General features: G+C 32.4%; 1 protein-coding gene across 2 annotated transcripts in view; it reads left to right on the top strand.

Moving 5' to 3' along the window:
* The window catches only part of HGF (hepatocyte growth factor), a gene marked incomplete at its 3' end in the record, with an annotated part of 78,571 nt that overhangs the window by 46,204 nt on the left and 8,306 nt on the right, over positions 1–24,061 (top strand). For both annotated transcript variants that reach the window (XM_079711784.1, XM_079711785.1), the window contains exons 8-12: positions 2,176–2,350; positions 5,851–5,978; positions 14,548–14,650; positions 18,520–18,653; positions 23,943–23,981. In XM_079711784.1, coding sequence (XP_079567910.1) covers positions 2,176–2,350; positions 5,851–5,978; positions 14,548–14,650; positions 18,520–18,653; positions 23,943–23,981 — 579 coding nt within the window. The remainder of the gene's footprint in view (positions 1–2,175; positions 2,351–5,850; positions 5,979–14,547; positions 14,651–18,519; positions 18,654–23,942; positions 23,982–24,061) is intronic.

Here is a 24,061-nt window from a genome sequence, read left to right on the forward strand (position 1 = left end):
GTTTGCTGCCCAGGAGCTTGTACCCAAGAAGTGGGGGAATCAAAATTTTCTTCTTAAAATGTTAAGCTAATGAATTGATAGATTCCTGGGGACATTTGTTTTGTCTTCTTTCACATTATAGTTTTATAATTAGAATGATATATGTCAGTACAAGCTTGACCTTTTACCTGTTTTAGAGTTGTCACCCTTTAAAGACTTCCCACATATACTCATTTTCCTCAAATCATGGAACAATCAACTCAAATCATCAGAAAAATAGCTTAGTAGCATTTGTTTTAATGAAATATAGTTCTAACCCTCAGAACCTATGAAATCCATCTTATTTTCTATTTCATCAAAGAACTTCAGGTAATATTAAAATCGTAATGAACTTGGTTAAACAGCATCAACTTCTTCTATACAAGTCATTTTTCTCAGTCCAAAATTTTTGTTCTTCCTAAATCAATATATATTACCACTATCAATACATATAAATTCTCTAAGCCATCAACTCTCAATGACCATTCTATAGGTCAATCTCTGGACATTTTCTCATGTCCATTTGAATTTCCTTTTAATTTAGGATACTTCTGAGCTGTATTTCTATTCCCTAAAGTAGATACATAAGAAATAAAAACACATTTTAAGATGAGCTGAAGAGATTTTTTTTAAAAGAGCTATTAAAAGGGCAATTTTTGGAAATCTGTATATAAAACATTCTAGTGATTTGGATGGTCATTAATTAATCCTCCTTTTTTTTCCACAAAACTTCACAGAATAACTCCAAACTTAGGCTCTACTTAGTTTGCATGGAACTCAATGAAATAAAGCATTCAGCCACATAAGGTAGTAATTATTTGTAAGAAAGAAAGAAATTTAAAATAAAGTTAAAGAGCCACTTTAAAAGAATTTACACCATTAAATATGGAACACTATTATAGACATCCCTAGCCTCTGAAGGAGTGTCTAATTCTAACCTCTCCTTTGGAGAAATGATGCACCGAATTCCAGAATGGATCAATCAAAGACATTTATTCACTTCTTAAACTATCCTAGAGGGTGTCAACTTGAGTTTTATGCAGAGGCACCTTGAATAACCATTTAGGTTTTAAAGGTAAATGGGGAGTTTACATGGAAACAAACATTTTCATGAATGTTTTGAGAAGGTATATGAATTTTAGTTGCTCCAGAATGTTTTGAGTTATATTTTATGCAAGTGAGTAAACCTTAAGACAAAAGATGGAGTTCAAGTTGTGGTAAATTTAATTTTGTACTTTAAAAATTTTCTTACTGAGATTTTCAGGATCTTCATGAAGTATGGTAAAGCACTGCAGTTGGACTAGGAAAAAGGCAACAAATAAATCTGCCTAGAAGCAAGTAATATTTCTTAAATGCCAACAAGTTGATTAAGAAGAAAAATGTAACATATCAGCTTAGAATATATTTATTATTTTAGAGGAAAACCACGGTTAATACCATTACCAACTTTTTAACTATTTAAATAAACTAATTTTAGGAGTATTTGTATAGTCATTTCAGAAATTGTATATTTGGCATGTATAAGTTATAGTGACATATGGAAGTAAAATGCCTTTAAAGAATTTTTCAAGAATAAACTAATTTAGTGTTTGAATGAAAAGAATTGGAATGGAGATAGTAATAGTGACAAAGTGATTAAAAAAATAACTCTGTTCTCTAGACGAGCATTAATTTTCTTTTTCGTACTTTTTTTAATGGCCAAACTTATGGCACAGTGCTAAAATTTCCCTACTTGGTCACTATATTATGCGTAGATGTTTTCCAATTTCAAAAGTAAGAAAAGTGATTTTTTAAAAACATATATGCAATACTTAAACATTAATAAATAGAGAGATTTTGCACCTATTGTTAATAATGAGTAGATAGATCCAGGAAATTTAAATATTATTAAATGATGCTTTTTAAAACAGCTCTAGATAAAGTCAAGCCAGAATGTTCTTTTTATAAGCAGAGAAATTCCATGGTTGAGTCCACCATGTTAATTCCTCCTTTCGTTTGAGTGAGACAGTAGTAATGATAAATTGAATTTTTTATTCTATTCAATTATTATAAAAATTATGTGACAGAAAACCCTGCTAATAAAATGCAAGTGAACTCTAAGAGGTAGATGTCAGATTGAAATATTATATTTAAATTTATATTTCTTTTTACCAATAGCTCACAGTACGATGAATGACACGGATGTCCCTATGGAAACAACTGAATGCATTCAAGGTCAAGGAGAAGGTTACCGGGGCATCATCAATACCATTTGGAATGGAATTCCCTGTCAGCGTTGGGATTCCCAGTATCCTCACCAGCATGACATAACACCTGAAAATTTCAAGTGCAAGTGAGTAAATTAGAGAAATATAAATTTCAGTAGGCCCTGGGGGAAATGAGGCAGAGTGGTTGCTTTTTACTAATTTCTGTGTTAGTGATCCTTAAACTTTAGTATGCCTAGGGAAAATTCAGCAATGAAAAGGCAGATACATCCACCCAGAGACTTTGATTGCTCAGGTCTGAAATTTGGACTTGAAATATTACATTTTAACAAGCACTCTTGGTGATTCTGAATCAGATGGTTGATGTACCATCCATGCTTTGGGAAACACATCCTTAGGTTTCTGATCACAGCTTTGCTCTTGCAGGTCTATTTAATAAACCAATTAGTGGTAATGATAACCAGGCAAGTTTCAAACTAGTGCCTTCTTAAATTTTCATATTAACTTTAGGGGAGATTACAAGGCACACCTTGATTTCAATCAACATTGTAAACTGATGAGTTTTCAGCCTTGAAAAAAATTATTTTTAAATTTTTGAATGAGTGATTTTTATTGTTTCTAAATTTTCTTTAAAAAGTGGGGAAATAAAACAGCTGTTTAGATGAACCAAGCTGAAGAAACTGCCCTTGAATATCAATTACATAGTTGTTATGTTCTTCTCCATGGCTGCTTTTCTTCACCACTTGACTTTTGTTACACAGACAGCCACAATGCCATGTGTTTTTAAATTGCCCACCTTGTTATTAGGAACATAAAATGATTGCTTTTAAAATTTATAACACACGTGTCATTCATAGTGGCTTTGCTGAAATAGCACCTATAAATAACATATATTGCCTTTATGTAACTGGCTTTTGATAAGAGAGCTTAACATTTCAAGATGGAGAACTATGAACATTAGTTGGCCCATCCACTGGAGAGGCGATATAGTCTATGGTTCTTTACTTTATTTTTAGATTTTTAAAGCCAATTCAGAGTTCTTTGCTTAGACAGTAAATATTCATCTGTTATGTTTTTAAAATTATTTTATAATAAAAAATTTATAGTTGCCACTCTGGGGGTTATTTCCTTCATTTTCTTCACAGTAATTCACTATCTATTTTTGACCCATGTGTTTCATACCTCAGAAATAAACATAAAAGTAGAGAGAGAAAAGAAAATGAGAAACGAATAGTCAAGGGAAACAAAGGAGACAGTGTCAGCACCATGCACACTTTTTTTCAACTTCTGATGACTGGTAATACTCAAGTTAGAGATTGTGTATGTGTAAGTACCCAAATGAACCTCATCTGTAAGAAAAAAGATAATAATTATAGAAATTGAATCCACACATTTCACAATTAAAAATGATCAAAAGTTTAGCTGTTACATGTTATTGGAATTTAAGCAATTCTTTCTTAATTGGTTATTTGGTCAAGGTAACCAAACATAAATGTCAAAAAACCAAAAAGTGAGCTGTGTTATAAAACTGATAAGATCTGACTCAACATTTTACTCAGAGTATTGATGCATTTACTGTTTGTGGGCTAGCAGAGAATGGAATACTGGTCGGGTATCTCTGGTTGTACTCAACACGATTTGCCCCAAATCTGAGACTCCTTACAAATGACGATCTTTAAAACACTATTTGTAGGGCAGGAATAGAGACGTAGATGTAGAGAATTGGCACGTGGACACGGGTTGGGAAGGGGAGGGTGGGACAAATTGGGAGACTAGGTTTGACATAAATACACTATCATGTGTCAAATAGATAGCTAGTGGGAATCTGCTGTATAGCACAGGGAGCTCAGCTCGGTGCTCTGTGATGAAGTAGATGTGGGGGGGAGGGGAAGGGAGGGAGAGAGATCCAAGGGGGAGGGGATATAGGTATACATATAGCTGATTCACTTCATTATACAGCAGAAACTAACACAACACTGTAAAGCAATTTTACTCCAATCAAAACAAAACAAAAAACAAAACAAAACACTATAACTGAACAATACTGCCTGTGGTGAATGTACATGAATCGTATAATCATTAATTCGCTTTAATAATTGTAAACACTTCTTTCTTCAAGTGAAGGGAAAGAACTTAGAAAAAATATTTGAGCAAACCTTGACTCTCATTCTTGCTTAATCTAGATTAATGAGGTGCTTCTAGGTATAGATTATAAAAGCGGGCCTAAACTAAGATTTTTGATAGCCTCAGATCTCTGTTTAATTATCTTGCCTTAAATTAACAACTCAAAATAATTTAACTAAGCAATTATTCATCTAAAATTGCAAATTTGCATACACTTTATGTAAAATTCAATGCACGTATTTTGTACTGACAGTTTTTTTAAACATGAGTATAAATTGATTAGAAGAAAGAAAAGATTTTCTTCATCTTTCCAGTTAATAATTTTATAAGAAGGGTAAAGGCTTGAATATAGGTTATAAATAAGAATATTTGCTATACAATGGCCTTAGCTATTGGCATTCACTGTTCTTACAACCTTAAATAACAGTTGTGTCAGGACCTATTTTGGCTAGAAAAACTATTACCTGTTGATTTTATAACCAAACTCAAGCTTCTTCTTTAAAAACTTTTCAGTTTCTAATGGTCAGTTTGGATAGTAATAAAAGTGTAGTATTTTTAATTGGGCCTAAATGAAATAAATAATGTACCTTCCAATAGACTGAATATTAATTTTGTTAAATTATTAGCAGGGATTTATGAAAAGAAAGTACATGCTTTCTTCAAATTAGAGAGCATTATCAGGAGAGCAAATCATAAATTCCACATTTTATTTAACATGAACCTTGCATTAAGGTAAAATCCTTTTACATACAGATAATATTAGTTTAGACTTTTTCCTTACTGTGAACTCTAAATGTCTAACTATATCATTGGTAAAAGAAAGGAAGTACATGTATTACATTGACAACTTTTTCTATAGTTAGGTTATCTATATTGTAATTAGGATTTAATTTTACAGAAATATAAAACTGCATGTTGTAATCTCTAAATCAAGAAAGAACTACATTGGAATTAAAAGAAATCTATTTAGTGAATTAAATAAATCAAAGAAATACAGAATTTAAAGAAGAAATATCTATCATGTGTTTTGTGGCAAATGTTTGAATAGGTGGAACTTCATTTTTAAAGAAGAGAAATTAAAGACTATTAATTATAATAGCCTTTCTTCTGTAAAGAGAATGTGTTTCTACATTATATACAGTCCATGAAAAAGTAATAACAGACCGGTTTTTAAAAATTGTAACAGTTGAGAGTCCACGTCTTGAAAATGAGTGAGAAGAATGAAGTGGTACTATTTCTCTCTTTCACGAATCAGTAGTGTTTGTGTGAAACTCCAGGTCTGTGGAAGAAAAAGAATTCTGACATCTGACAGCATTTATTTCCGTAATGTGGGCAGTGTCAGTTGTGTATACTGAATTCTAAACTGTTATAACTATCCTAAATCTAAAACGTAGGGCTCTATTTATAGAATGCATACATTCTAGGATTCTAGAAATGTAATAACACTGACTTCACCAATGTAAGAAACCCTGGCAATTTACATTAACATGTTTATTCTCAATAGGGACCTAAGAGAAAATTATTGCCGAAATCCAGATGGGGCTGAGTCACCGTGGTGTTTTACCACTGATCCAAACATCCGAGTTGGCTACTGCTCCCAAATTCCAAAATGTGATGTGTCAAGTGGACAAGGTAATAGCTGACATTTTGCAGTGTGGGCATGATTAAATTCAGTGGAAATGCCTAAATGGAGTACACATTACAGCAGAAGACTTATTTCTTGTTGCACTGTTAGCAACAAAATCACCAAGCCTGAAGTTGGATTTCTTTTATATATTAATTTGTTCACTATCCCTTTATTTATTTGAATGCATACTAGTGCCAGGGACAGTTTTAGGCACTGTGGATATACCAGTAAACAAAACAAAATTCTCTTGACCCCACTGAACTAACGTCCAGCAAACAAAAACAAGCAAAATTAAAATGTAGGTGGGGATAGTAAGTTAGTTTGTGTAAGTGCTAGAGAGATAAATGTCCCAGAGTTAGAGGGAGGAGGATGTTTCTATTTTATCTTTTAATGGTCTGAGAAGATCTTACATATTAAGGTAACATTTAAGGAGGACCTGAAATAAGTCAGGGAGCAGCATGTGCCACATGCACATACTTGTAAAGAGCATTCTAGGTAGAGGAAACTGCAAATGAAAATGGCATGAGATGGGAGAGTGCTTGAAAAGTTAAAAGAAAGAAACAGCGCATCATTGTGGCTGGTATAGAATGAGCAAGGTTAGAGAGCAACTGGGCTAAAATTCCATAGGCCTAGTAGAAACTGGAAGGATTTACACTTCTACCCTGAAAGGGGAGAGACTCTGTTGTAGGATTCTGAGACGGGAACTAAATGATCTGTCTGACTTAAATTTTAACTGGATGACTCTGGCCGCATTATGAAAAATAGTCAGAACTCCTGACAAAGGCCCAAAACAGGGGAATCAACTGAATGATTGGTTCAGTAATTTAGGCAAGAGACGAGAGTGATGTGGACGGGGGTGTTAGTGGTAGAGAGGATATGTAACAGTGGGATTTGGGATAAATCACCATTGTGCTTGGAAACATAGACACCATTGAAAGTAATTGTTTCAGCGAGCAGTGGTTGAGAAAAGTCACATTGAAATAGGTTTAAAAAATCATATGTCATAAATTAATAATAATGGGCTCTGGGCATTTATTGGTATATAATGAATTAGGAGTTATGATTTTTAAATAATCACATTCTTTCACATAAATTTAATTATGATGGTCATGGCCATGGTCAGTCCTAAATCATTCTAAAAAGTCCAAGCCAAATTTAAAACTCTAGTTCATGGATTTATTGCCCTGTATATGCTTCTTCCATCCCCTGACTTTCCTCAGTGCCATTTTTTTGTGAACAACTCTGAAAACAGTTGTAGAGGGAAGAAGAGATGAGTCCCTTTTCAATCAATTTCACTCTTCTTGGGCAGACTTTAAAGGTCAGTTGGAAATAAAGTTGAAACCAATGATTAAGGAAGGTTTGGTACCAGCTGGATCTTCTTTGTCCCTGCCTTAGTCATTTAAAAAATTACTGATAATTTCTGAGTGATAGAGGCAAGTGAGAACAATTGTTTTATAAGCTTCTGATGTGTATTAAGATGCTTTTATGTACATATATATCACTTATCAAAGATCAGGTAATAGAATATGAGGATTTGGGGTTTTGAAAGGTAAGCTGATGTTATTGCTTATATAATAGAACTGCACATTAATAGATGAAGAAATTAGCTTTATGGAATTTAAATAACTTGCCTGAACTCTCAAATTAGCACAACTGTGAGTCATTCAAATTCTCCTTAAAATGACCTTTCCATTACTCCATGCTTTTTCCTTTTCATTAATACTTTAACAATATTATATTCCTTTTCTTTAACAACATATTATACCTGATATATGCAACAATGTGCTAGGCTCTGTGGGGCAATTTGAATATGAGTAAGTCCTCCTTAAGAGACACTGTTAGCCAATTCAACATACAGCTGTGAAATTTCAGCAGAGAGTTATGTCATTGTATAATACTGCCAAGCTAGTAGTATGGATTGTTACATATTTGATATGTATGCATGCAGGCACGCACACACACACACACACACACACACACACACACAGAAGGATGTTGCTCCTATCCTTCTCTCTATATAAGCAAATATAAATTCCACATATAGGTTGATGAGTTAAAAACTTTTGCTCAAATCTTGCAACATCTGATTTAACATATATATAAAAGCTCTTCCAGTTGGATAAACTCTGTTAAAAAAAAGAAAACTGAAATTGCAGAATTTCTTTAAAAATGCTGATAAAACACAATGTATTATACTATATAAAGTACATTTAAGGCAGGAAACAAAACACAATTCACAGCTTTAAATATTTATATCAATAATATACATAATGAAGACAGGGGAATGAAATTTCCCACTCAAAGAGGTGGAGGAAAAAGTAAACCAAAAGCAACACATGAAAGAAAACAACTAAGATAGAAGCAGACATTAATAAGGTAAAGAAAAGAAAACAGTAGAACTAATGAATAAAGCCAAATGATGATTCTTTGAAAAAATTAACAAAATAGACAACCACCAGATAACTGACTCAAGAGAGGAAAAATATATAAAATAATAATTATGAAGGCAGAAATAACCAGTGAAACAGGAAAACATGAGATTATTTTATACAACCTCATGTAAAAACTGAAAATGAAAGTAAAATGGGTAATATACTAGGAAAATTCAAGTTATTTGAATTGACCCTGATAGAGAAAGAAAACTTAGACTCATTCCTATAGAAGAAACATGGAAATTTACTAATAAAGTATTCCACCACAAACACATCATGCCTAGATGAATTCATAGACCAGGTGATCTCAATGCTACATAAATTGCCCTGTAGCTTAACCAATGCAGTAAAATTTCCAAATTATTTTTATGATGGAATTATAATATTGAAACCTAAACATGATAAAGTTATCACATAAGAAAATTATAGACTTATCTCATTTGTAAATTTATTAATAGAAAAATCTTAAATGAAATTTGAGTGAACAGTTCAATAAAGAAATTAAGCAAATAATACATAATGATTGAGTGGAGTTTAGTCTGAGAACAAAAATGGTTCAGTTTTAGAAACCCATTAATGTAGTTCATCTTAGATGTAAGAAAAACAACCATATAACAACTCTTAACAGATTTTGAAATTACTGTGACAAAATTCATGCATTTTTCATAAAAGTACTCAAGAATTTGTGGAATACACACATGCTTACACACACACCCTTATATCCACTCATATATATATATGTGTGTGTGTGTATATATATATATATATATATATATATATATATATATGGTATATACATATAGATATATAGATGTAGATGTAATCTCAGTCATAAAACCACCACTTACTTGATGGGAAAACATTAGAGGTATTCTTACTAAGGTCAAAAAGAAAACAAGAATGTCTAGCATCTCCTTTACCATTTAATATTGTAAATATAAGTTAACATTATATTTCTCTTTAATATTGCATTGTTGATATTATTTTATACAATACGATAAGAAGGCATATTTATTGATTGAGTAAAAAGGCAAAATATCTTTGTGAAAATGATATAATAGTAATATACTTGGAAATCTGAATTCAAATAATAAAAAAATCACTAAGGTAGCAGGATAAACAATTAACATACAAATATTAATAGCATTCATATATGGTTTTGAAAATCTAATTAAAGAGAAAACTACATCTATAATAGGAAACAAAACTGAAGAAAACTTAGGAATAAACTTAGGAAAGTTGTGCAAATCTATGTTATTAAATTTTAAATTACTACTGAAAGCCCCAAATTGTACTTTAACATGTAGAAAAACATCCCTTGTTCTTGATATGAGAACTCAACATCATAAATACATCAATTCCATCTAAGCTAATTTGTAAATTTAATGTGATATTTTCTGATATCAAACAAATCATTCTAAATTTTTTCTAGGAGAATAAACATGTAAGTATACTAAGGAAAACTTTGAAAAAGAAGAGTGATTAGAGGTAAATAACCCTATCAGATGTTAAAATATTTTTTAAAGAGTTTATAATTAAAAGAATGTAGTTCTAGCATATGAATAAATTGAGAGAACACAGAATCCAAAAATAGACTCCTTACTGAGATTATATTTAAAATGTGGCACTATATGTCACTGGGTAAAAATAAACTTTTAAAATATAATAATGGATCAATTTGGAAAAGTTGGAAAAATAATAAAATTAATCCATGCCTTGCACCATACCCGAAAATAAACTCCAAATGGAAAAGAGATGTAGTGTAAAAAGGGATACCATATATATACTAAAAGTAAACTTGGAAAAATGCCTTTATAACTTAGATGTGGCGATATGCTTTTAATTAACACTAAAAATCTAAAGGCAATAAAAGAAAAAATAATAAGCTACATCAAAAACTTGTGATGGCAGGGCCTCCCTGGTGGCGCAGTGGTTGAGAGTCCGCCTGCCGATGCAGGGGATACGGGTTCGTGCCCCGGTCTGGGAGGATCCCATATGCCGCGGAGCGGCTGGGCCCGTGAGCCATGGCTGCTGAGCCTGCGCATCCGGAGCCTGTGCTCCGCAACGGGAGAGGCCACAACAGTGAGAGGCCCGCGTACCACAAAAAAAAAAAAAAAAAAAAAAAAAAAAAAAAAAAAAAAAAAAAAAAAAACTTGTGATGGCAAAAAACATAAACAAACCCATCATATTTAAATTCCAAAGACAAATCTGGAAATGTCTTAAAATGTATATCACAGACAAAGATAAATATTTTTAATATATAAAAACTGTGAAAGTGAAAAGTATGTAGGACCAAAAAATTAAATAATGGACAAAATACATGAACAAAAAGATTTCTTTAGAGAAAAATATAAAAATTCCCTTAAATACATGAAAATTATGCTTAAATTCACATGTAACAAGAAAAAAACTAAAATATAAGTATTGAGATTTTTCATAATATGAGACTTTTATTTCTCACATATAAATTCACAAAAATTCAAAAGCTTGACAATACTATCTTTTGGCAAAGCTGTATGGGGAAATGAACTCTCATGCTTTGCTCTTGGGAGTGCAAAAAAAGATAAAATCCTTATGGAACAGAATATTACAATAATTAAATTACATATACATTCACCTTTTGGACCAATAATGCACTATTTGAATATACAGCTCCAATAATATGCAAAAACATATGCACGAGTTTTTTATTGCAGCATTTTCTGTACTAGCAAAACAACCCAAATCTACTCTGGCGAAGTCACACAATGGAATACTGCAAATTTGCAGAAAGAATGATAAAACTTTTCATGAACTAATATGAAGCGATTTTCAGGTATATTATTAATTAAAAAAAAAGCAAAGCACTAAAATATATATTTGGCATTCTATTAGTAATAAATAAAGGGATTTACTACTAGTAATAAAGAATGGGATATAATAATACATATATAGAATATATATACATATAATTATATATTTATATTACATATGTATATATATGTGTGTGTGTATACATCTTTATCAAAACAGTAAAAAAAAAAAAAAAAAAAGAAATACAAGAGCCATAAACAAGAAACTAATGAAATTGGTTACTTGTAATGGTGGGTAGTAGTGGGTAGAAATATGACACAGAAGCAAGAGGGAAAAAGAGAACACTCTGAATACACACTTTCATATAGTTTTGACTATCAACAAATATTAATGTTTTAATAATGCATTAAATGTTCAAAGAGTAATCTCAAGAAAGATGGAAAAAAACACAGAAATGTGCCTATCTGTATATCAAGTAGATACTATTACTACAGAATGTAGAAAAGAAATTCCAAATAATTTTTAAACACAATTTTCTGACTATATATAGCCTCACTGGAATACATTTAAAGTTAGATAACTTTAAATACCTTTTGAACTTTAAAGTGTAATATTGCTGTATTAGGATGTAGCAGCTTTAACATTATTTTGTGTGCACTGGAGAATTCAGAAAATGAGAAAAGATACTGATGTTACCTAGAATCATGGTTCTCACTATGGGAGAAGAAATACACAAATGAAGAGGAAACAAGGAAGAACTCTGGTGCTAGACTGGAGTTAGAGGGATCAATTACTCATGAACACACACACACACGCACACACTTCCCAGCTCTATCAAATGAAAGGGACTAGAAACAATGGTACCAAATAGCAATGAGCACACGTAGCAGCCACGTCTTCTCCTTACCTTTCATCACTAACATAGACAATGGCTCCTTGGTGAAATTGAAGATTCCAGGCCTGGGACAAGAGAAACATAAAGTGAAGCTGGAATATCTTATGTCAGCAAGTTAATAAGTGCTCAAAATTTATGCCTTCCTCTCAAAAACCCATAACCCAGATCTAATCATGAGGAAAACATCAGACAAACCCAACTGATGGACATTTTACAAAATACTAGTTCTCCTTAAAACTGTCAGGATCATCAAAAAAGAAAGTCTGAGAAAACTGTTACATCTAGAAGAGCCTTAAAAATCATGACAGTTAAATGTAATGTGGTATCATGTGGGACCCTAGGACACAAAAAAAAGTACACTGGGTAAAAACTAACAATTTAAACAAAATATAGTTTTCAGTTAGTAATAATGCATCAGTATGGTAAATAGTTGTGAGAAATCTATCATACTAATATAAGATAGTAAAAGTAGGGGAAACTATGTGGTATATTAGAATTTTCTGTACCAACTTATAACTCTTCTGTAAATTAAAAACTATTCTAAAAAAAATGTTTACTAAGAAAAATAAAACCTAGCTCATATTCAAATAAAACGGTGGTAAGGAGGATCTCGTTCTCTAATACAGAAAACACAGGTGTAAAATCAAAAATGTATCAAAGAGCAGTACCAATATATCGCATTGCACAATTGCTTTCTTCAGTAAGAAATTATCTGAAGGATTTACTACCTAACAGCCAAAGGTTTAACCTTTCCTAATGTAGAAAAAAATAGCACTGTCAGAGGAAAATATTTTAACTGATATATTCTGCATATGTACAAGAATTGGATTTTACAAATTTATGCTTTCTGAAGACAATTTTATTGTATATGGTAATGACAGCTATATTATCTGTATCAAATCCTATCCTATTTCAGTTTTTATATCTAAGTTCAAATTTATGGATTCTAAAACATGACTATTGAATATATTATTATATTTCTTTTTTACTAAATTAACTAACTCCTGGACAAATTATTATTCATTTAAAAATTTTATTAGAATTTGTACCTATTATTTATTCTAATCACATAGCATATTTAAAATCAATGATAATATATTATGGCTTACCAACTTTAAACCAGAGAATAATCTTAATGTTAATGTACATTTTTAGATAACATTTTATAGTTAAAACTAGTTTTTATTCATATAAAAATTAGAATTGTTAAAGTTATTATTAAAATATGCAGGATTATTTCAAAATATGGAATAGTGTTTCTTTTCAAATGTAGAACAGCAACTTACATATTTAAAAGAACTTAACTTCTTTTTATTATTTTTTAAAATTCCAAATATGGACACTTCTATAAATGTTTAATAGAACGCAAACTGCTCAGTTGAAAAAAAGTGAAAAATAAAACCACGTGGGAAATGATAAAAGACACAGGAGCCATTTTAACATGGCTTCCATTGGCTAAAGATGGACCAATTTGAGCATCAAAATGAACAACAGGAGTTGTTGTTGTCCATATTTACATTACTACTTCTACTAGTAGACTACTACTACCACTGCTACTACTACTAGTAGTAGTAGTACTACTTAAATGGAAGGAGTAGAGGTGAAGGAAAAACTTTCATTTACAGAAGAATAACAAGAACGAAAGAAAAGTAGGAAATAAAAAAATTATTTTAAAACCAGCAGAGTAATAACTGATTCATGCAAAATTAATCAAAGTATGCCTAAGCCATTTTGTGAAAATTTGTTTGGGAATAGGAGGTAGTCAGCCTCAAAGGCCTCAAAATTTTTTTGTTTGTTTTTCTTATATATGAAGAGAAGTTTTTCCTTTATACCACTTAACCAAGTTATCAAACTCATCAGCGATAATCGAACAAACTGACATCATGTGTCACATGAAATAATCCTGAAAAAAGGACAAAATATCACCTAGGCAATATTTCTGTATTTAACTTGATTTCATTCATGAGAAACTAATCAGGCAAAATGAAATTAAAGAGCATTTGTGAAACAGCTGGCTTGGATGACTCAGAATGTCAATCTCACGAAAGACAAAAATCAAAACACAACAAATGTGACTGGTATACGAGTGCTCATTATATCATTCTTGTGACTTTCCTATGGAGTAAAATTTTTCAGTAGAAAATATTGGAAAATATATATGTCACTCATAAAATTCTCATTTCTTTGGTGTCCCTAGGAGCCACTCATTTAATTTTTTCTTTGAGTTTTTTTGAATTTGTAATTTGATACATAAACTTTCATTTTAATGAAGAAATTTGACGAAAAATAAGGATATTTTATGAGAGATAGTTAAGTGTCTTTGCTTTGTACAGATTTCAGTGCTTTGTTTTAATTTTTATGTTGATTTTCATGAATTCATATGGTTGTAAAAGAAGTCTTTGTCCTATACTCCCTAGTATTCATTAGTTTTCTTTCCATATATTTTATGTTTAGATTGTTATCGTGGGAATGGCAAAAACTATATGGGCAATTTATCCAAAACACGATCTGGACTAACATGTTCAATGTGGGACAAGAACATGGAAGATTTACATCGGTATGTAAATTTCTTTCTTTCAATATATAGTATGTAGTGATAACAGCAGATAGGTGTATTGAGGTACATTGGTATTTCTTTCTATTCATTTATATATTATAGTAAGCTAATAAAAACACTAGATTGATCGTTCTGTGCAACTCAATTTAACATTTTCTCTCTATGTGGCAAACAAACAATTCAAAGCAGTACATATTTATTGAGCATTTACTATGTGTTCTGCTGTGTAACAAGTGCCTCGGGAACATTAACAAAAAGAACATTACCATACATTTGGGCTCCACCTTTAAGCATGATATGGTCATACGGAGAAAACAATTACACACTGGACAAGACATTGTATAATGCAATGCCAAATCTAGTGTTTCAAATAGTACATTATAGGATTATATTCTCATAATTATTTAATTATTAATATTAGTTTATAAAATTGATAAGTGACCATCTTCATGTGTATACATGAAGATCCTTAAAATTCCACTTAACTACTAAAAACTTATTGAGACATGTTTCCTTGTATAGCTTTATCCTGATACACATGATTTTTCTATAATTAAAGAAATGGATATGTAATTGAAAAAATCTATATATTTCAGAGAATTAGAGATTTTGACATTGGACATATTCACAACAAAAGCAGTTATCTTCCACTTGACCCCAGCAGTAGTGCTAGTGTGTTTGAAATTACAAAAGACGTAGGAGACATAGTTGCAACATAGAACAGATTTTTATTAAATATCCTGGAATATATACAGCAGGATTAAAAGAAAAATAGTAGTGTCATTTAATAAAGTATCTACAACATGGCTGCTTTCTGTGAGTTGTTACCTCATTTGACCATCATAATCCTATATGGAAGATATTTCTGTATGTGTGAATAAGAATTTAAGGATCCAGAGAAGTTGAGTCATTTTGCTCCTGGTTCCACTTTAGCTTTAAAGTTCTTATTCTCTTTCAAAATTTACTCACTAGTGGATGATATTTTTTCGACTAATTTACTTCACAAACAAATAGTGATACTTCTAAAGCAGTGTTCTCTAACATAAATATGCAACTGACATATGTAATCACACTTGTACTTTTTAAGTTTTCCAGTAGCCATACTTACAGAAGTAAAATTAAACAGGCAAATTTTTAAAATAATGTTTTTATTAATCCAATATTTCTAAAGCTTTTCGTTTCAAAATGTATTCAACATAAAAATTATTAATGAGTTATTTTACGTTTTTATATTAAAGCTACAAAATTTGTTATATATTTATAATTATAGCACCTTTCAATTTGGACGAGCCACATACTAGCTTTTCTGCAGTTACTCTGGCTAGTAGCTACTGTATTGGACACTGTAGCTCTAGGACTTCAAAGTTAAGCAGAATTCTGCCATCATGGATCTCACTCTAGTATGGAATGGCAGAAAACAGCACATGCCAATGTCATATTAGAAAATCCACGAAAAAAGCATAACTTATGTTATGGGACTGCAAGCAAGTGACACCCACACTTAAATGGTCAGGAAATTTTCCTACAGGAAGGGATGTTAGTTGGGACATATGTAATAAGTAGGAGTTGGTCAAAGGAAGTGTAGGAGGAAAAGTACATTAGGCAGAAGAAATAACTTGTCCAAAAGCCCCAAAATGGAAGTGTATAAAAATCAGAAATAACTTTAATAAGGTTGAAACAGTATAATTTGGTTAATGTCCACAGAGAAGAAATTCTCCAGTGGCAAAACCATACGGGACCCTGTAAGCTGCGTTAAGAAATGTGCAGAAAAAAGAAACGAAATTGAGTTATTTGTAGTGAGGTGGATGGACCTAGAGTCTGTCATACAGAGTGAAGTAAGTCAGAAAGAGAAAAACAAATGCCATATGCTAACACATATATATGGAATCTAAGGAAGAAAAAAAAAAAAAGGTCATGAAGAACCTAGGGGTAAGACGGGAATAAAGACACAGACCTACTAGAGCATGGACTTGAGGATACTGGGAGGGGGAAGGGTAAGCTGTGACAAAGTGAGAGAGAGGCATGGACATATATACACTACCAAACGTAAAATAGATAGCTAGTGGGAAGCAGCCGCATAGCACAGGGAGATCAGCTCTGTGGTTTGTGACCACCTAGAGGGGTGGGATAGGGAGTGTGGGAGGGAGACGCAAGAGGGAGGAGATATGGGAACAAATGTATATGGATAACTGATTCACTTTGTTATAAAGCAGAAACTAACACACCATTGTAAAGCAATTATATTCCAATAAAGATGTTAAAAAAAAGAAATTTGAGTTTTATCTTAAGCATTAAAGGAATTCATTCAAGAATTTTAAGCAAGAATTGGCATGATTAAAATTAATGCTGATTTCAACACTATATTTTTAAAAGCATTTTTAGAAATATTGTGGGGTTGATCTAGCTCTTCACGGACTTGTGAAAGACAATTGTAACCAACTCTGCCTTCAGTGATTCCATATTAGAAGTCTGACAGTTTTATGGGGGAAGTAGTTAGTTACACGACAGAAATATGCAAGGACAACAAATAAAGACCCCCTCCCCCCATACACACTTCAGGGTGCTAGTTGTTAAACATTTACCAGCATACCACTGGAAACACGTCGCATGTTTATTCAGGGATGCAACGGTTATAACTCAATTCATTGAGTTTAGGTTTGCCTTTGGAAATAGTTAAAAGTCATTTGGAACCAACTTGTAGGATACTGATGAATGATTAAGTTGCATGGTACCATTTTGATTTAAGAACAAACTATGACTGAGTAAAGAGGTAATACTGTGTGGTGGTTTTGAACACTGACTCTGGAAAGAGCCGTGTGTTCAAACACTTGTTCTACAGCTTAAAAACCATGTGACCCCAGAAAAATTAATTGTCCTCTGTGGATTTCAATTTCGTCAAATACAAAATTGCATAATCTTCGAGCCTGTCTCATCAGGTTGGTCTAAGGGCATATATGTAAGTCATCTGTAATAGAATCTGTCACATAGTAAGTATTGTATGTCTTTATTGTCGTATTGGTCCAAAAAGTAAATCCAAGTTTAGTAAGACAGTCCAAGTTTCTATGTTGAAGCTTTTCCCAATTTTTTTAAGATGACACATTAATTATGTTCAAGCATGGTAGTAATTAGTAATCCGAAACAAATTAAGTTAGGATGTATAGTTTTCATGACATGGTCAGGATGGCCATGTGGAATTTGACTTCATTAATGTTACTGAGGTGAATGTAAATATTGATGTTATATGAGTGGGCATGGTCTTATAACATACAGTATTTTTGCTTTACTATTGTAATAAATTTAGTTAAGATGTAAAATGAGAAAGGCTAAAGTGTTACTCAATTATCTGTCAAAAAATCATATTTTGTAACTATATGACCAGTGAAATTTTAGAATTTAATAATTTTATTAGCACATTAATATTGTTTTCAGTGTATCTTCCAGTACATTGTCACAGTAATGTTGCTAGTGTTGCTTCTTTACATGTTTCTGAAACATGAAAACAATACTTTTGCAATAGGTTGCATTTTCTATGCATTTTCTAACTTAGATCTTTGTCATCTGCTCCGGCACAGGGTAATTGTTACCTTGCCAGTATAGTTATTAAATAGAAGCAAAGTCATAAAATCTTTTACCACTTTATCTATGCTGATTATTCAGCCTTATTCCTGAGTTAAAGAACATCCTTCCAAACTGCAAGAACAACAACAAAATAAGTCTCAAAAAAAAAAAAAAACCCAAATTCACAGCAGGTAGCTTGTGTTGTATCTGTAATGAAAGTTATGCACTAGGATTATACCTTCTTCGTGACATTTTGTTTCTCTTGGACAAGATGTGCATTATGTGATGTTCAGAGTTTGTTGTTTATGCAGGCATATCTTCTGGGAACCAGATGCTAGTAAGCTGAATAAGAATTACTGCCGGAATCCTGATGATGATGCCCATGGTCCCTGGTGTTACACGGGGAATCCTCTCATTCCTTGGGATTACTGCCCTATTTCTCGTTGTAAGTATATTTTGTGATCTTTTTCAGGTGAGCCATTTTAAATATACTGCATGCCCTTTAAAATGATACCTTAACCAGAGGTGGAAATAGTATAGGAGGGCTAAAGTTGATCCCCAAATAAGGATGCATTCCAGACAGCAACACACATACACACAACTTCATCTCTCTTCTAGACAAGGGGACAATCTGCTGACCTTTTAAAAGAGATTTTCCTCCCTCAGAAGATTCCTATTTGGAATTCAGAAGTAATACATGTCCATTGTTCTGACTGGGCTAGAAAGACCTCTCCACCCCACCACCCCACCAATAAATACTAACTGTTCAGCCTCTGAAAGTGGCAGAGCTCTTAGCAAAGTCCCCAGCCCACTAACAGGCCCATAAACAGTTCAGAGATAGTTGTGCTTCCATTTTCTTCTCAGCTGTTTAGGCCAAGACTAAGAAGCCTAAAGCATTCCATCTATTTCTCTGAGCCCAAGATGATTTTGTTTAAAAAGTATTAGCACATAAAGTAAAAGATATACGTTAAATGTATAATATATGTCTGATACACTTCTTGTAAAAGAGCGCCTATATAGCAATAAGAAAAAGAGATGATTTGAGAAAACTGAAGATGAATTCTCAAGAATAAACTTAATAAACAAATCAAAAGATATTAAAACTTAATAGTAAGAAAATATAATAATTATAATGAAAAGATAAAAGCATAAGAAATCATTTCCACCTATCAGGTTGGCAAATAAGAAGATGATTGCTAATGCCTAATATTAGTGAGAACCTGGGTAATCAGACTCTCTCAATACTGTGCTGCTCTGTGTACTGGGAAGCCTGTATTGAAGTCAGTTTGGGGAAACGTATCAGGATTTTCAACCTCTGCACGACTGACGTTTTGTGCTGGATAAACCTTTGTTATGGGAGGCTGTCCTATGCATTATAAGATGCTTGGTAGTGTCCCTGGCCTTACCCACTAGATGTCAATAGCATCACCTCCACTGAGAACTGCTAATGGAGAGTAATGTATATTGAGATGAAAATATATCCTCAATATGTTAGTGATTGAGTGAAAAAGACTTATAAAGCTCTCTTAGTAGCAAGAGACCATTTTACTGTAGTACATGTCTCACGGCTCAGTTTATAGCAGACATCTTTTTTTTTTTTTTTTTGCGGTACGCGGGCCTCTCACTGCTGTGGCCTCTCCCTTTGCGGAGCACAGGCTCCGGACGCGCAGGCTCAGCAGCCATGGCTCAGGGGTCGAGCCGCTCCGCGGCATGTGGGATCTTCCCGGACTGGGGCACGAACCCGTGTCCCCTGCATCGGCAGGCGCACTCTCAACCACCGCGCCACCAGGGAAGGAAGCCCTATAGCAGACATCTTTGAACACTATGTTAAACTGCCTTCTTGTTTAAAAAAGACATCGTTTTATATGTTCAGTAAGAGTCCTGTTTTAAGACTGTTTTTCATGTGAGACAGGGCTGTAGCAAGTACCTTGAAAATAGCAGCAAAAATACTCACTTTAAAAGAGATTAGATTGAAGAAATGATGTTTGCTTTAAAACATAAAACACAAACACAAGTCTATATTTTCCATAATATACATCAAATTAAAGAGATAATTTCTCACCATAAATTGTAACACTAGTCACGTTTCATGAAATTTTAGCATAAAAGCAAACTTTTAAAATATGATGTTAATCAGTATCTATACTGATTGGAACTTGGAACTTCCCAATGTATTTTTAATAAAGAAATTTTCCATAATAGTAAGTAAATATCTTATATGTTCACAAAGAAATAGTATTTCATATTGTTATATTTCATTTCATCAGCTTTAATCATAGCCTTTCAAATTAATTAGTGTTCTTCTAATGTTCCTAACTTATCCCAGATTAGGGTTTGCGTAGGTCCTGAAAATGTTCTTTTATAGAAGATGTCTTTCTGGTTTTAACATTAAAATAAACAAGCAAACAGACCAACCTTTCCAACCTCTCTTGTGTACAAAAAAAATTTTTTTAATGGTGAAAGTGTTATTTTTTCTAAGTATTAGTTTTATTTCATGGTACCTCTTTGTGAAGTTTCTACGATTAAGAATAATGGAGGCTAATAGACTCTTCAGTGACCTAGGAAGAAGGATACAAGTCAATGACCTGGCTTCTAAAACAAGTTCTATTGCTTTCCCTATAGAATTCCAGATTTCTAAAAATCACAGTAGCCTAATTTTATTACGTAGATATAGTTAAGAGTAAAATGTTCCCATAGAGAACTGTGATTTGGTTTATAAATTTGAGACAAGACTCTAATAACTTTAAAGTTTTTAAAACATATTTTCAACTAGCATTTTTTTTTTTGTGGTACGCGGGCCTCTCACTGTTGTGGCCTCTCCCGTTGCGGAGCACAGGCTCCGGATGCGCAGGCTCAGCAGCCATGGCTCACGGGCCCAGCCGCTCCGCGGCATATGGGATCCTCCCAGACCGGGGCACGAACCCGTATCCCCTGCATCGGCAGGCGAACTCTCAACCACTGCGCCACCAGGGAGGCCCTCAACTAGCATTTTTAAACTAAAAGTTAGTAATGTGCTATTGAAAGACTTCAGGGTGTTGCTAGTATTTGATTAAATGCTATTGCAGATAATTCATTTATTTCAATGTATTCTGAACATTAATTAATTTCAACAAATATTTTTACACTGTCATTTTTCTAACTAATATTTATAGCCAGGATTTATTTACAGTTTTCTTGCTGGTGAAAGGCTAATAAAATTTATCTTTAGAAGATTTGAGTTCTTATTTATTTAACTTCAGAGACTATACATCATTTTCATACTGCACATTTGTATTACAAAACATGTAAAGGTTTGTATTCCTTTTTTTAAAATGCTTACAAAATAATATTTAACATATATTTTTAAAGTTCTCAAGATCCAAAAATAAAACTGTAGAAATGTCTATATTTGTCTATATGCATATATACAGTATATCTTAGAAAATTCTTAAGTATTAAGAGAGCATAGTGGTTTAGAGTTTCAACTCTGATTTCCTGGGTAAGGATTTTAGTTCTATCACTTTAAGTGCTTGGGTAAATTACCTCCACCTCAGTTTGTATTTATTTATTCATTTGTTAATAATTTTAAATTGTGCTCCTATTGTGTGCAAAGCCTTATATATCATTCTAGGTATAGAAAATATAAACAATGTTTCCTACACTCAAATCGTCTTCAGTGTATAGAGGAGACATTTTACATACATAATCACAAATAAAGTCATTTAAATACATACATATTAATATTAAAATATATAATAAGAATGGGAATACAAATGTCAGCATGGAAAAAGGTGTGCTGTTCATAAAGTTTCAAATTTGAGTTGATATTTTAAGGATCTATTAAAAGAAAGTTTTCTCTATGGTTTCAGCAAGAGCACATGTTTGATTCTGAGGCCATATAAACACACACACACACACACACACACACACACACACTCATACTCACACACATTCCTACACTTCCATAGGAAAAACTTTTATCATTGACATGTTTTCCTTCTTCAAATTTAAGGTGAATCAATATAAAGTAAGATTTGTATCATATATATTTGTTCAGATTTGAGTACTATGGTGGAGACGTAAGGGAAAAGTAAAAGAGGAGAAATGAAAATAGTATTTTAAGGTAAAATGGAAAAGGCCTCGAAAGCAGAAGAAACTAGAATGCTTTCAAAAAATTCGTAATCTAACCAGCAACCCAGATTCTCTAGAAATCTGATTTTAAGTGGTAATGCAGCTTCTTCTAAATTGTGAGAAATATTGGCTTAGAGGAAAATCTATATATATACTCTTAATTATTAAAGCCCCTAACTGATAAGATCTACACATGTAAAAAATTTAAATATTTTAGTAAGGTACAATAATGAATGAAATACTTTGTTGACGTACTAACTTGATGCCTAGAAATAGGGAACTTGATATGCAATTAACAATACAATGAATAGTGTAGTCTTTCGCACCACAAACGATACAAAGAATAAATATCTAGTTTTTTATTTTAGATTTTTTATGTAAATAACTTGAGTGGAAAAAGCAATATCCTTGATGTTTTAATGACCACAGTCGGCCTCCATCCTAATTTGTACTGTGAACTACAACAATGACCTCAGCTGACTCTAAGACAAAACCATCCCCAAGGATAAACTAAAGGGAAAGGGAAATGATGAAATTTGTATGTTCACCTTTACACTTATTCACTTAAAATATCTAGATCTGGAAAATGGACATAAATAAAAACGCTTTAGCATGTATTAATTTTCTCAAGATTTCCCATAAATAAAAATCAGATTTGCATCTATTACAAAGGAATCCATATGCCATTTTTGTTTTGTTGCCAGTTTATTTGAGCTCAGGGCACTTCCAGAGACTAACAACCAGCTGGGTCTAAACAATGCCTGACTAAACTCTTATGTCATCAATTCTGGACAGTAACACACTAAATTCCAGGAAATGTCTTGTACCTCATTCATTACTACTTAAGTATTTTCAAATCCTAGCATCCTCCAAGCCTTTCTCTTGGCAGCAATTTAACCCCACTCAGTAGGGAGGTTGTAAAAAAGAAGTAAGTATGAAATTTTAGTTATAATTTATTTGCAGTTTCTGGTATTTTTTTAAAATACTTTTCCCCTTACTACCTAGAAAAACCAGTCTTTGAAATATACTAACAAAACATAATTATATTTGGCTATCCCTCTTTTTCCATGAGTGACCTTGATTTCTATCTTCTCGAATTTTTAAAAAAGTTTTCTAAAACATAGGAAGTTTTAATTATCCTTAACCATATATAAAAAAAGTAATTTTCAGAAAAAATATAAATGGGTCAAATTACAGTAAAGCTATGTAGTTTATCTATATGAATGGCCCAAATAAACAATAATAAGCATTAGTGCTGTTCAGTGGAATGTTCATTGTGTACGATGTTTGGCATCTTGGGAGAATGAGGCAGCTCCTTGTTGCTAGCAGTGTAATTCAAACTGCCAACATCCATCAAACCACATACCTGATAACCTTCACAGTCATAAAACAGGGCTTTCCTCACATGACCCACTACCAGTAGGTGCATGATTTCAACTTTGTCTAAAAGTGATACATAATTACTCAAAAGAGTATTATTGCATTTTATTTTTGACTAAAATGTAAAGAATTGTAGTAAATTATCCATTCATGGATATTTGGAATTCAATACACAATTCTGGTTCTATATAACAGAAATATGTATGTAAAAATTATGTATATACATATATATTTGTTTTTACAGGTGAAGGTGATACCACACCTACAATAGTCAATTTAGACCGTAAGTAATCTTTCAAAATAATATATCTGAGTCTCTATGTGTCAGAAGTGATGTCATTATTTTCTTCATAGAAAAATAAC

The sequence above is a fragment of the Hyperoodon ampullatus genome (genome assembly GCF_949752795.1).
Source record: "Hyperoodon ampullatus genome assembly, chromosome: 9".
Lineage (NCBI taxonomy): Eukaryota > Metazoa > Chordata > Mammalia > Artiodactyla > Ziphiidae > Hyperoodon > Hyperoodon ampullatus.